This window comes from Bos grunniens, chromosome 23 (assembly GCF_055505025.1).
Source record: "Bos grunniens cultivar Pamir isolate PY7600 chromosome 23, Bosgru_T2T1.0, whole genome shotgun sequence".
Classification (NCBI taxonomy): domain Eukaryota; kingdom Metazoa; phylum Chordata; class Mammalia; order Artiodactyla; family Bovidae; genus Bos; species Bos grunniens.
In genome coordinates this window covers 49,711,019-49,723,069 of record NC_141187.1, presented here as the reverse complement: position 1 = coordinate 49,723,069, position 12,051 = coordinate 49,711,019, and the positions used below count along the sequence as shown (strand labels likewise).

At 48.4% G+C, this 12,051-nt stretch overlaps 1 protein-coding gene across 9 annotated transcripts in view; it reads left to right on the top strand.

Annotated features, from left to right (window-relative positions):
- The window catches only part of RREB1 (ras responsive element binding protein 1), a 168,425-nt gene that overhangs the window by 110,716 nt on the left and 45,658 nt on the right, over positions 1 to 12,051 (top strand). For all 9 annotated transcript variants that reach the window (XM_086370365.1, XM_086370367.1, XM_086370363.1 and 6 more), the window contains 3 exons: positions 415 to 627; positions 4,838 to 4,927; positions 5,996 to 6,159. In XM_086370365.1, the coding sequence (XP_086226491.1) occupies positions 457 to 627; positions 4,838 to 4,927; positions 5,996 to 6,159 (425 nt within the window). In that variant the 5' untranslated portion in view covers positions 415 to 456. The remainder of the gene's footprint in view (positions 1 to 414; positions 628 to 4,837; positions 4,928 to 5,995; positions 6,160 to 12,051) is intronic.

Sequence of the window (12,051 nt, the reverse complement as noted above, 5' to 3'; positions counted from 1 at the left end):
GGTATTGCGGCCTGGAGTTAGGTGAGAGCCAAGGTTTCTCACCTTCCGTTTTTGGGTCTAGAACACGCTTGCAGTAGTGAGTAGGCTGCTAGGAGGCCGCTGGCCAGATGGGCCCTCCCGGCCTTATTAACTGTTGGAGCCTTTCCCACTCTGCCTCGTGAAAGATTAGCAAAGGAAGAGGACCTGCCTTGGGTCACCTCGTCGGTGGCCCATACTCAGAAAGGAAGCAAGGCAGTCAGTTCAGTGTGACAGCGCTTGGTTGAGATGGAAGCTTCAGTCACGTGGGCACGTGTGTCGGCTGAACTGAAGGGGAGGGCTTAACCTGGCTGCAGCGGTGGTAGCCGTGGCCCCTGCCACCTGCCTGCCCGGTGCCTCAACTTCCCAGCGATCACATCAGCAGTTTCTCACTTTCAGTTCTGTGGCCGAGGCTTTCTAGAAGCTTAAACCCTTGTCCCAATGACGTCAAGCTCGCCCATTGGCCTGGAGGGTTCAGACTTGTCTTCCATCAACACCATGATGTCAGCAGTCATGAGTGTGGGGAAGGTCGCCGAGAATGGCGGGAGCCCCCAGAGCGTCAAGTCCCCCACGAAGCCTCCGGGACCAAATCGGATTGGCCGAAGGAACCAGGTAAGCGTCCGTGCGCGTGCAGTGGCTTCCGTGAGAGCACTGAGGGAGGGATGTCCCCTTGAGCCCCAGCTCCCTGAGCCAGAACCCTGGACGTGGTCTGAACGGCACAGACACACCCAGAGGCCATGATCCCTTTTCAGGTGCTAATTGTAACTTAGGTCGGTTTCCATTCGCAGAGAAGGTTTTCTGTGCTGAAGTGTCAGTGTTGATGAGAGCACCCCTACCGGCACCCCCCAGCCCCACCCTGTGACCTTGTGACTTGATTTGAACCCAAGGTCTCTTAACTCAGAGGGTAAAGAATCTGCCTGCAATGCAGGACGCCTGGGTTTGATCCTGGGTCAGGAAGATCTCCTAGAGAAGGGAACGGCAACCCACTCCAGTATTCTTCCCTGGGAAATCCCAGAAACAGAGGAACTTAGTGAGCTACAGTCCATAGGGTCGCAAAGGGTTGGACACGACTGAGCGACTTTCACACACACACACATGCTCTCTTCACGGTACAGGCGAGGCAGAGAGCTCAACTTGCTCCTCTCCTGTGACGTGGTTCCTTTCTTCACTCACACAGCTGGTTAATTGGTTCTACGATGCCTCCTCCTTGATTTTTTAAGTGTCTGCAGCACAGATAGCCAGTGAGTCCTCGTTCTGCTGGACTGCTCTCCAGCCTTCCAGCCTTGACAAGGCACGCACCTGGGTGCCTGAGGATCCCCCTCGGGATGCCATGTGTTCCTCTTGAGTTTTCAGAGATCATCGCAGTGGGCAGGGGCATAGAACGGCAGGGATGTTATGAAAGGCCGTGTTTCCTCCCTTGGGAAATGAGATGAGTCTTAATGTCCCCATGGCGCACTTGAGAAAGTGTTGCTGTCCTGCAGCAGTGTGCTCGACAGTGCCCGAGGAGCGAGGTGGCCGTTACCCTTTCTGCTCTGCGTCCACATGGTGTGAACATCCTTTGCTTGGCTTCCCTGACTCGGTGGAGTCCCACCACACCCTTGGGAGAAGGCAGCCTTCTGACTATCTGGAGACCGGGGATGGGCAGGAAGGTAAACCTGTTGGGCTTTTGTGAGTTAGTTTTCTTTTTTATTAATAATCCCAAAGTGACTGTCCTTATGCAGAATTGTCTGAGCACAGTCCTTCCAGCCCAGCGTGATGGTCCCCTATACACTGGTAGAAGTCCAGCGTGAGTCACGGCCCCGTACAGGGTGCCCTCCAGAAAAAGTCCCAGCCTCACATCCGTCCAGCGACGGAGGCGGGTCTGTTTCTCCACCTCGTCCTCAAGGCTGAAGACTCGGAGTTAAATGATGCTGTCGGGTGGGGGCATTGATACTTTTTCTCTCTTTTTTTCCTTTTCTCCGCGTGCCTCTCTTCCTGTGGGTACCTGAGAAAATTCTCAGCCTGTTTGACTGTGGCCTGAGCCAAGAAGGAGCGCTAGCTCTGGGAAGAAAAGGTTTATTTTCAGTCTCACGTGACTGTCCGTCCATCCATCTATCCGTCCGTCCATCCATCCATCCCCCCATTTCACAGTGTTTGCCCCTCATTCCTTCCAGCCAGGCACTGTGTGCCGGGTGCCAGCTCTTTCTGAGAGAGCCCAGCACGACCCAGCAGGGGCAGAGCCAGCCCAAGTCCAGGCTCGGTCCCGTCCCAGGGATTCAGAGAGTAGGTAGAGCCGTGGAGGGACCCGTGGCCTTCTGTCTGCACGTGGGGCGTGCAGGGGACCCACAGGGGTGTCTGGGCCATTCGTCACCCGCCTCCTGTGTCCTCTGGGCTCCTCAGGGCACCGGCTTAGGCTTTTGAAAGGAGGTCTGGGCGAGAGGCAGGATGGGGAAGATAGCGCGTTAGAAAAACGCAGCGTGGTCCCTACCGGGCTGGACGGGAGGGCTGGAGGGCGCCCTGAGGAGCAGAGTTCCAGGGCAGATTAGCCACCTCTGGAAGCCAGCAAGGGTGCCAGATTGTTTCATTATGGAATGGTTAGTTATCACATTAGCTGCTAATTTTATCTGTCAGCTCGGGAAGCAAGCTCCCTCTACCAGCACAGCCGCAGCCTCTGGGTTCGGGCCTCTCCAGCAGGGCTCCGCCAGCGTCGCAGTGCTTCCTCTTCTGCCTGCTTTGTCTTTAAAATCGCATCTGAGTCTGGAGACTCCTCCTCCCAGATCATCGTGGATGTCATGACTCTGTGCTGAGGGCCGCAGCGCACCGCTGCCCGCCTCCAAACGGGATCGGGCTCCAGTTCATGGCAGAGCCCGGAGTCAATCCCTTTAGTCCCAGGGGCCACTCAGCGCTTCTGGTGTCTGCCTCATGGGGCTCACAGGGTGATTTTTTTTTTTTTTTTTTTTTAGGGAATTTTCATCCTCAAGAGGCTGGCTACTTGGAGGGCCTGGCTTTTTACATTTATTTACGTCCTCCAGTGAATCTCTTTTAAAAAAAGTTCTTTTTGGACTTCCCTGCTGGTCCAGGGATTCAGACTCCACGCTTCCACTGCAGGGAGCACAGATTGACCCTGGTGAGGGAAGTTCTGCGTGCCACACAGTGGAAGCAAAAAACAAACCACGTACAAACACATTTGTCTGTTTGGCTGTGCTGGGTGTTAGTTGTGGCATGAGAGAGACCTTTTATCTTCATTGTAGCACGTGGGGTCCAGTTCCCGGACCAAGGATCGCACGCAGGCCCCTGTGCTGGGAGTGTGGAGTCAGACCCCCAGGGAAGAAGCCCCCAGAACTGCTTTTTAATACACATTGTTGCTAATCTAATAATTGAACAAAAACACCCCAGAGACAGAGTCTGGGCCAGCCCGGAGGCATCCCGCAGTGCCAGGCGAGGGCCCTCAGCCTGTTGCTAGTGCTTTCTGTCTGGTGGTTCTCGGCCAGCTGCATCCTGACCGGAGAGCACCTGCCTCCCGGCGTGCACACACCCTCTGCCTCTGGGAGGGGTAGAGGCGGATAATGACCGAGTGAGGCTGCAGGGCTGGAGTTTTTTGTTTGTTTGTTTTTTAATTGTCTCTGGGTTAATATACTTCCTTAAAATACGTATCTGTGATTTTTTTTAATAAGAGAGTAAAGATGTGTAGCGTACTTACTTCTCAGACCCAAGGAGAGAAGGCGTGCGTGACCTACCAGGGGGCTTGTTCACCTCTGAGCAGCGAGAGGGGCCTCCCGTGGGAGCTGAGGACAAGACCCCCTCGTGCGTCCACTCCACCCCGCATGGTGCACGGGGCCATCTGTCTCTATGGTTTTCAGGGTGGCTTTTATTTTATCATCATCATCTCATGAGCCAGCCACAAGGGTGTTTGCTTTCTGTGCCTTGGGGTCAATCCTTTCTGGGTCAGACTTGTGTCGCCTAGTGGTTAGGGCATGGGCTCTGAGCAGCTGGCCTGAGTGTTAATCCTGGCTCTGGTTTGGGGCAGGTTACTTGCCTCTGTGTACCCGTTTCCTCATCCCGAAAATGAGATCTGTAACAGTGGCCATTTCTAATGGTTGTGTGAAAAAAACCACCATTTCACGTGTGCATAGTAACTGTTTAATAATTGGTATTATTCACAAGGAACAGAAATTCAGTTGAATGAGTGCAAGTAGAAAGACGGCTGTTGAAAATGCCTGAGGGTCCAGCCCCAAAGCTGGCTCCCTCCCTTCCTCACACTTCGTTACCATTTATGAGCAGTGGTGGGCAGGTGCTCCAGCCATAAAGTGTCCCACTGATTCCCCACTGGGCACCCAGGTGGGCACTGGGGCCTTCCACCCTCAGGAGGGTGGGGTTTTGTCATGAGAACTCCATTCCCTTTCATGTATCTTGGGGGCTCAAGACCAGGCAGAAACAAGTGACTGGAGCCTGGGTCAGACTTGGGGAGGAGTACAGCCCTGTTCTAGCTCAGCTGTGACTTGACGCTTAATTTTTCACTGTCCCCGATGATTCACTAAGTGGTGTCTAACGAGAACACTGCCGTTTATCGAGCACTCGCCCCTGAACCGAGCACTGTGCTCGTGCCTTCTGTGAGCTCTTTGACTTACTCCTCATCGTAGCGTGACGCCGTGGATGCTATGGCTTTCCCCATTTTATAACTGAGGAAATGGAGGGCAGACAAGCTCACACCCAGCCAGGCTCCAGAGCCCATGCTCTCAGCTGCTCTGTTGCTGCAGCTCATGAGACACAGGTGTGTGTAACACACATGCGAGGCATCAGTTCACTGTGGGTTGCAGCGGATGCTTTTATCCTCTCTTTTCAGGAGACGAAAGAGGAGAAGTCTTCCTACAACTGCCCCCTGTGCGAGAAGGTCTGCACCACCCAGCACCAGCTAACCATGCACATTCGCCAGGTCAGCTAACTCTCCTGTGTTTTTGTTTCACATAGCTCTTCGTTAAGAGGGGAGGCGACTTTTTATCTTAATGGATGAACTGTGGCTGTTTAATTTAAATGTAATACCCTGAGAATTTTGAGGCGCGGCTATGAGACAGTTTTCGTGTGTCCGTGTTACTGTGACAGAGTCCCAGGGCACACGGAACACCTTTTCAGAATTCAGCAAACATCTAGCTAACCGATCACAAATAACAGACTTCTCATCATACGTGAACCAGACTCTTCACAGCACAGAGATTGTAGATGTAGATCCCGATTATCTGCGCTGCTGTAAACTTACATCATGCAGCAGGGAGTTCCCTTGATTTGGGATCTCTTTTGGCTCTTCTTCTTTATTAGGAGATTTGTCCTTCTCCCTTGCCTGCTGTGGATGGTTCATGAGATAGTACTGACCCCAGAACGGTGAAGGACTGACAGTAGTCACATCATAAGTGGTGCTGAATAATAGCACCGTTTAGTAACTTGGGCTCGGACAGAGATGTTCCTTCGTAACACGTTTCAGAGGCCGGAACCCTAAGCCGGGCGGGTCTCAGCTCTCTTCTCTGACACTAGACTGAGGCGTCAGAGGCCGGAACCCTAAGCCGGGCGGGTCTCAGTTCTCTCTCTGACACTAGACCGAGGCATCAAGCAGAAGAACTCAGTGAGGCCTGTCCTCGCGTTTGCCGCATAGCTCAGTCTTCCTGCTCACGTTCGTTTTTGTGGTCAGTTCATCTACATGTGCCTCTGAAAAAGACCTGCAAAGACCCCACCTTCATTTTGAGCCTGGCGGAAGAACTGTTCGTTATTCCTGGAACACGGAAACGGAAGAGCGAACCAAAGATTTGTCTCTGGTCCCGATGGATTTTGATATTCGGGAAGACATTTAAAATGAAACAAAAAAACAGCCAAGAAGCATTGCTGGTGTTTTAATACACGTGTGTGTGTGTGTTTATATGTGCGTGTATTTGTGAAGCTCTGAACTTACCCTCCCAATTGCGGAGTCTTGACCCGTCCCCCTCGGTGATGCTGTGATCCTTGCTTTCCGCAGCACAACACGGACACGGGCGGGGCCGACCACTCGTGCAGCATCTGCGGGAAGTCGCTGAGCTCGGCCAGCTCCCTGGACCGGCACATGCTGGTGCACTCCGGGGAGAGGCCCTACAAGTGCACCGTGTGCGGGCAGTCCTTCACCACCAACGGGAACATGCACAGGTGGGTGCGGGTGGCCTGCGTCCGCAGCCTGGAGCCCGCAGGGGGCTGACCGAAAGCAGAGTGGCCTTCCGGCCGTCTTGCCCAAAGGCAAGAGGAGGTCCGCTCCTGTGTGGAGAAGCCAGCGCTGGTTTTGTCTGCCTGCCTCTACAGTCTCCACTGTGTCAGAGGTGTCTGCTCCTGGGAGCCAGCGATACCTAGGCTTGGTCTGTGGCTGATGGGGGAATCCTCAGGGTGACTCTTGGCCAGTCGGAGTTTCTTTGCTGAGATACGGAGGTGGGCAGCTTATCAGACGCAGAGAAACCCTAGAGGATTAGCGTAGTAACCCTTGCCTTTTTAAAACTATTTGCATATGCCTACAGATTCCCTGCAGGGCGAAACATTTCTGGAGCATCGAATAAATAGTTAAGTGGGCTGGAGAGCTTCAGGATAAGATAGGATAAAATGAAGGGAAAAATCTGATAAATGTCAGGAATTTACTTCCTGAGGGAGAAGGAGGCTTGCTCTGAAGTGGGAGAAAGCTCAGTGGTGGGCATGTTAAAAATATTGTGGGAGGAACCAATGGAAAATATTCTTAATAGAAAGAGGACTTAGGATTTAGGGGTCAGAACAAACTTGTCTTCTTTTTTTACACAAATATTTTAGGAACCTTGGAAATCTAGGAAAACATTTTAAAGGGACCCAAATTTCACCTTCTCAAAAAATCAGGCTGTTTTTCTTTTTCCATATTCCATTTTAAGCATTATATTGATTTCTTTTAAAAAGTTGGCTAACTTTTTTTTACATGTGTATTTCAAAAGAAAAGTTTGCATAGTTGTGAAATTGGTATTTTATCATATGTAAGTACTCAAATGAGACGGTCCCATTTATTCTACATAAAATTATGACCCCCTGATGGTGTACTGGTGTGGTGGTATACACACTGGTATGGTGGTAAACTTATGGATTTTTGGAATTAGGTCCTGATTTCAAATCTCACCTCTGCTACTTACAAGTTTTCCATCCTTGAGCAAGTTGCATAACCTTGGTACCTGACTTTGCTCCTTTTTAAATTGAAATTTTTGATAGTATTCACTTCGTTGGACTAGGATGGGGATTAGAAGATAATGAGTTCAGCACATGGTTGGCAGGCAACCAGTGTTACTTATTATTGTTATTTGCATTTCTGAGTAACTCAATAATTTGAATCCTATGGATGTCTCAGTCTGAATTCCTTGAAGCAGGATAGAGTATGATGCTGTGGAATGTATCAGTATATTAAAGGATTTTGATGAAGGGTGTTGCTGCTGCTGCTGCTAAGTTGCTTCAGTCGTGTCTGACTCTGTGTGTGCGACCCCATAGACGGCAGCCCACCAGGCTCCCCCGTCCCTGGGATTCTCCAGGCAAGAACACTGGAGTGGGTTGCCATTTCCTTCTCCAGTGCGTGAAAGTGAAGTCGCTCAGTCGTATCCGACTCTTAGCGACCCCATGGACTGCAGCCTACCAGGCTCCTCCATCCATGGGATTTTCCAGGCAAGAGTACTGGAGTGGGGTGCCATTGCCTTCTCCGTGAAAGGTGTTACCTTTTTATATATATATACATAATTTCCTATTCTTTTTGCCCCTCATCTCCTAAGAATGTTTATTTTAATTTTTTAGCTTCTGGGCTTCCCAAGTGGCTCAGTGGTAAAGAATCTGCCTGCCATGCAGGAGACATAGGGTCGATCCCTGGGTCAGGAAGATCCCCTGGAGAAGGAAATAGCAACCCACCCCAGTATTCTTGCCTGGGAAATCCCATGGACAGAGGAGCCGGCCGGGCTACAGTCCATGGGGTCTCAAAGAAGTCAGACGTGACTTAGAGACTAAACAGCAATAATTTTTAGCTTTAGCTTTTTGCTTCCACATTAGCCTGTTAGTATCATTTTGCCTTCTGTGTGCCATTTGTTTTGTTTTGCTTGCTCTCTTTTATTCCTCCTGCTTAAAAAAAAATTCTTTGTTCTTCTGTATCAAAATCTAATCCTGGAAGTATTACTTTCTCAGGCAATTTCCTCGCTTTCTCCTACCCCATTTGAGGGCACTTTGATTGTCCCAGAAGGAAGCCCACAGCCACTCACAGTGGCTTCTCCTTACGTCCCACCCTCGAGCCCTGCTTCCCCGGTGCCTTCGCCTTCTGTGGACTTCTCATGGAACGCGCAGGCTTTCCTAACCAACTTCTCTCACTTAGCTTTAACGCTTTAAACAAACATTCATCAACGTTGTAGCATCTTTTTTCTTGTCATGTAACAATCCATTGTAGGGCCATACCACGTTTTATTCACCTCTTCATCAGTCAGCAGACATTTGAGTGGTTTTGTTTTTTGGCCCTTACAAGTAATGCTGCTGTGAACATTCTTGTACAGGTTATGTGTGGACATGTGTTTCTGTTTCCCTTGGGTAGCCACTGAGGAGGGGAGTTGCGGGGTCATGTTTAACATTTTGGGAAATAGCCACGCTGTTTCCCAGAGGAGCTGCATCATTTTGCACTCCCACCAGCAGTGTGTGAGGACTGCAGTCTTACACACCCTTGCCCACACTGGTTACTGTCAGTCTTCTTCATGACAGCCACCCCACCAGGTGTGAAGTGCAGCCCCATGAGTCCATAATTTCGATGTTTTCACATTTACGTCTACACCTCATTTTGAGTTGACATTTGTGTAGAGTGTAAGGAAGGAATCCAGGTTCAGCCTTTTGTACTGTCTGTTTAAAACCTTCTCTTCCTCCACTGAGTTGTCTCAGCACCCTTACCAATACTCAGTCACCCGTAAACGTGAGGGTCCCATCTGCGCTGCCAGGTCTCTTCCGTTGGTCTGTGTGTCTCTCCCAAGGCCTAACACGGCCTCGATCACTGTGGCTCTGGGTGACTTTGGAAATTGGGAGATGCGAGTCTCTGAACTTCGTTCTCTCCCTGGATTGTTTCGGATATTCCGGGTTGCTTGCATTTCTTTGAGGTAATTACGAGCCACATAGAGTGAGGTGTGAAATATTCTGTCGTCCTCCTCTCTGTTTTGGAAGAGTTCGTGAAGAGTTGATATTAATTCCTTTCATGTAAATACGTGGTAGAATTCATCGGCAAAGCCATCCGGGCTTTTCTTCCCGAGAGGTTTGTATAGGACTAATCCAGGTCCTTTGCTTGAGATGGGTCTCGTCACGTTCTCTGTTTCTTCTCGGAGTCAGTTCCCGTAGTTGCGACTTTTGCAGGAGCTCGGCCATCTCATGGACGTTATCTGCTTGGTTGGCGTATGGTTGTCCTTAGTGTCTCCTTGCAGTCCTCCTTATTCTGTAAGGTCAGTAACGTCTCCTCTTTCCTTCCTGATGTTAGTAATTTGAGTCTTTTCAGTTTTTTTCCGTAGTCAATCTAGCTGAACATTTAACAATTTTATTGGTCGTCTCGTCAGAGAAACAGGTGTTTCCCAGGTGGCGCTAGTGGTAAAGAACCCGACTGCCAACGCACAGACGTAAAAGACCTTCCATCCCTGGGTCGGGAAGACCCCCTGGAGGAGGGCATGGCAGTCCACTCCAGCGTTCTTGCCTGGAGAATCCCACGGACAGAGGAGCCTGGCAGGCTACAGCCAGTGGGTTGCAATGAGTCAGACAGTAGTGAAGCGACTTAGCATTAAAAGAAGTAACTTTTCAGTTTGTTGATTTATTTTCCTCTGTTGCTTTTCTGTTCTCTATTTTTAAAATTTTCCGCTCTAAGCATGACTGTTTCTCTCCTGTTTGCTCTGAGTTTAGCTTGCTCATCTCTTTCTAGTGTTTCAGGTAGAAGACTATTCGAGAATGTTTTTATGACTGGTATTTACAGCTGTAAATATTTCTTTAAACATAGCTTTCATAACATTCCATAAATTTTTGTATGTTGTATTTTCCTTTTCATTCATCTCAAAGTATTTTCTAATTTTTCTGTGATTTTTCCATTGGTTATTTAGGAGTATATTTGATTTCACATATTTACAGCTTTCTTTGTATTACTAATTTTGAACTTCATTGCATTGTTAATTGAAGAAAGCTTTCCATGATTTCAATTTTTTTTTCCTTTAATTTATTGAGGCTAGGTTTATGGCTGAGCACATGGTCTATCCTGGAGAACGTCTTGTGTTGTTGAGAAGGGCGTGTGTTCTTGCTGTTGTTGGGTGGAGTGTTTTTTAGCAGTACTGTCAGTTCCAGCTGATTTATACATCGTCCTTCTGTTTCCTCATAGATCTTTGTTTATCTTCATGTGCTCTTACCTGTAAGGTTTGTACAGTTATCATCCCATTTTGCAGATGAGGAAGCTTGCTTAGGATCAAAGTCAGTGCCAAGGTTTGAACATAGGCTGTCAGGCTTAGAGGCCATGAGAAATAATTGATACAGTTTTTTGTATATTAGAAAAAATATATGTCACTTTGTATATTAGAAAAAAGCACTCTTTCAAGCTTTGCCCTCTTTCAAAATAATTTCCAGTAGTAAAACATTTTCGATGTTAAACTATTTGAGCCATCCAACTAGCATAGTCCACTCTATTTGGTGAGCCTGAAATCACTTTCTATTGATTTTTATAAGGTGGAGCTAGTGGTAAAGAACCCACCTGCCAATACAGGAGGTATAACAGACGCGGGTTTGATTCCAGGGTCAGGAAGATCCCCTGGAGGAGGGCGTGGCAGCCCACCCCAGTATTCTTGCCTGGAGAATCCCATGGACAGAGGAGCCTGGCGGGCTGCAGTCCATGGGCTTTTAAAGAGTCTGCCATGACTGAAGCAACTTAGCATGCGTGTGTTCTTAAAAATTATATTGAATTTTTTCTAGACCAACCATTGATATTACCCTGAGAGTCTCATCTATGTACATTACTGTTTATGAGTATTTTTCTTCTAAAGCAGAAATTTTTTATTTTGTGTTGATTTTATTTTGTGCTAATTTTTTATTTTGTGCTGATTTTATTGTGTGAGTCATCTTGATTTACAGGAGAGGACTAATTGTTGGGAACTGAATTCTAGTTTTACTTCTGCAGAACTTTTCAGAAATCTCTGATTTTTCTGTACTTCACCAAAGTGGCATGGTAAAACCTCACGTAGAACTTGCACTCAAGTGCAGTGTTTGTGAAAGCGTTGTGAAGGCTTGCAGCGACCTGGGGAATATCCTGGCTGAAGGGTGTTTCTGAGTTTGTGTTTTCAGAGCTGACGGCATCCTGTGATAATCTCTGAGCGGCATGCACTCCTCGCTGTGTGACCCTGGCAGGTTAACTGACCTCTCTGTGTCTTGGTTACTTCATCCGTAAAAGGCAGTGATGTCTGTACCGATGGGAGCGTTGTGGAGATTCAGTGGGAATTGACTGTGGGAATTAGCACATGCAGTGTGCATAAGATAATGTCAGCTCATTAGTGCTTCACTAAGGTTGCATGTGCTACTGAAGTAAGCACAGCGGCTGGCTGACTAGTCGTAAGATGCCAGAAAATAAATGAAGAGGTTTTTTCTGTTTTTGCTATCCTAAACCTATAACTTAAATTTTAAAGAATTTACTTAGGATATTTGAGCTTATTACACTCCTTTTTTGTCTTTGCTGCAGAAAATTGCAAACCATGGGTTAAAAAGAACATTTGGTGTTTGGTAATCAGTCACAGTCATCACCACCTTCGTTTGTTGGTGAAACTGTACTTTTGGGGGGACAAAATTATAAAAATGTGAAAACACTTACAAAAATGTACCAGAGAGAGCAGAAGTAGATTCATTGGTCCGGTGGATCTGTTCCAGATCTGATGCCGGGATGGTGAGCTGTGGTCTCTCCTGGACATGTATCTATGTTACATTCGTCAGGGCCCAGAGCTGCTCTGGGACTGAAAAGACAGTGCGCCCCCTGGTTCTGATGAGTCGCATCCTTGCTTGACTTTCCTAGCCTGGGAG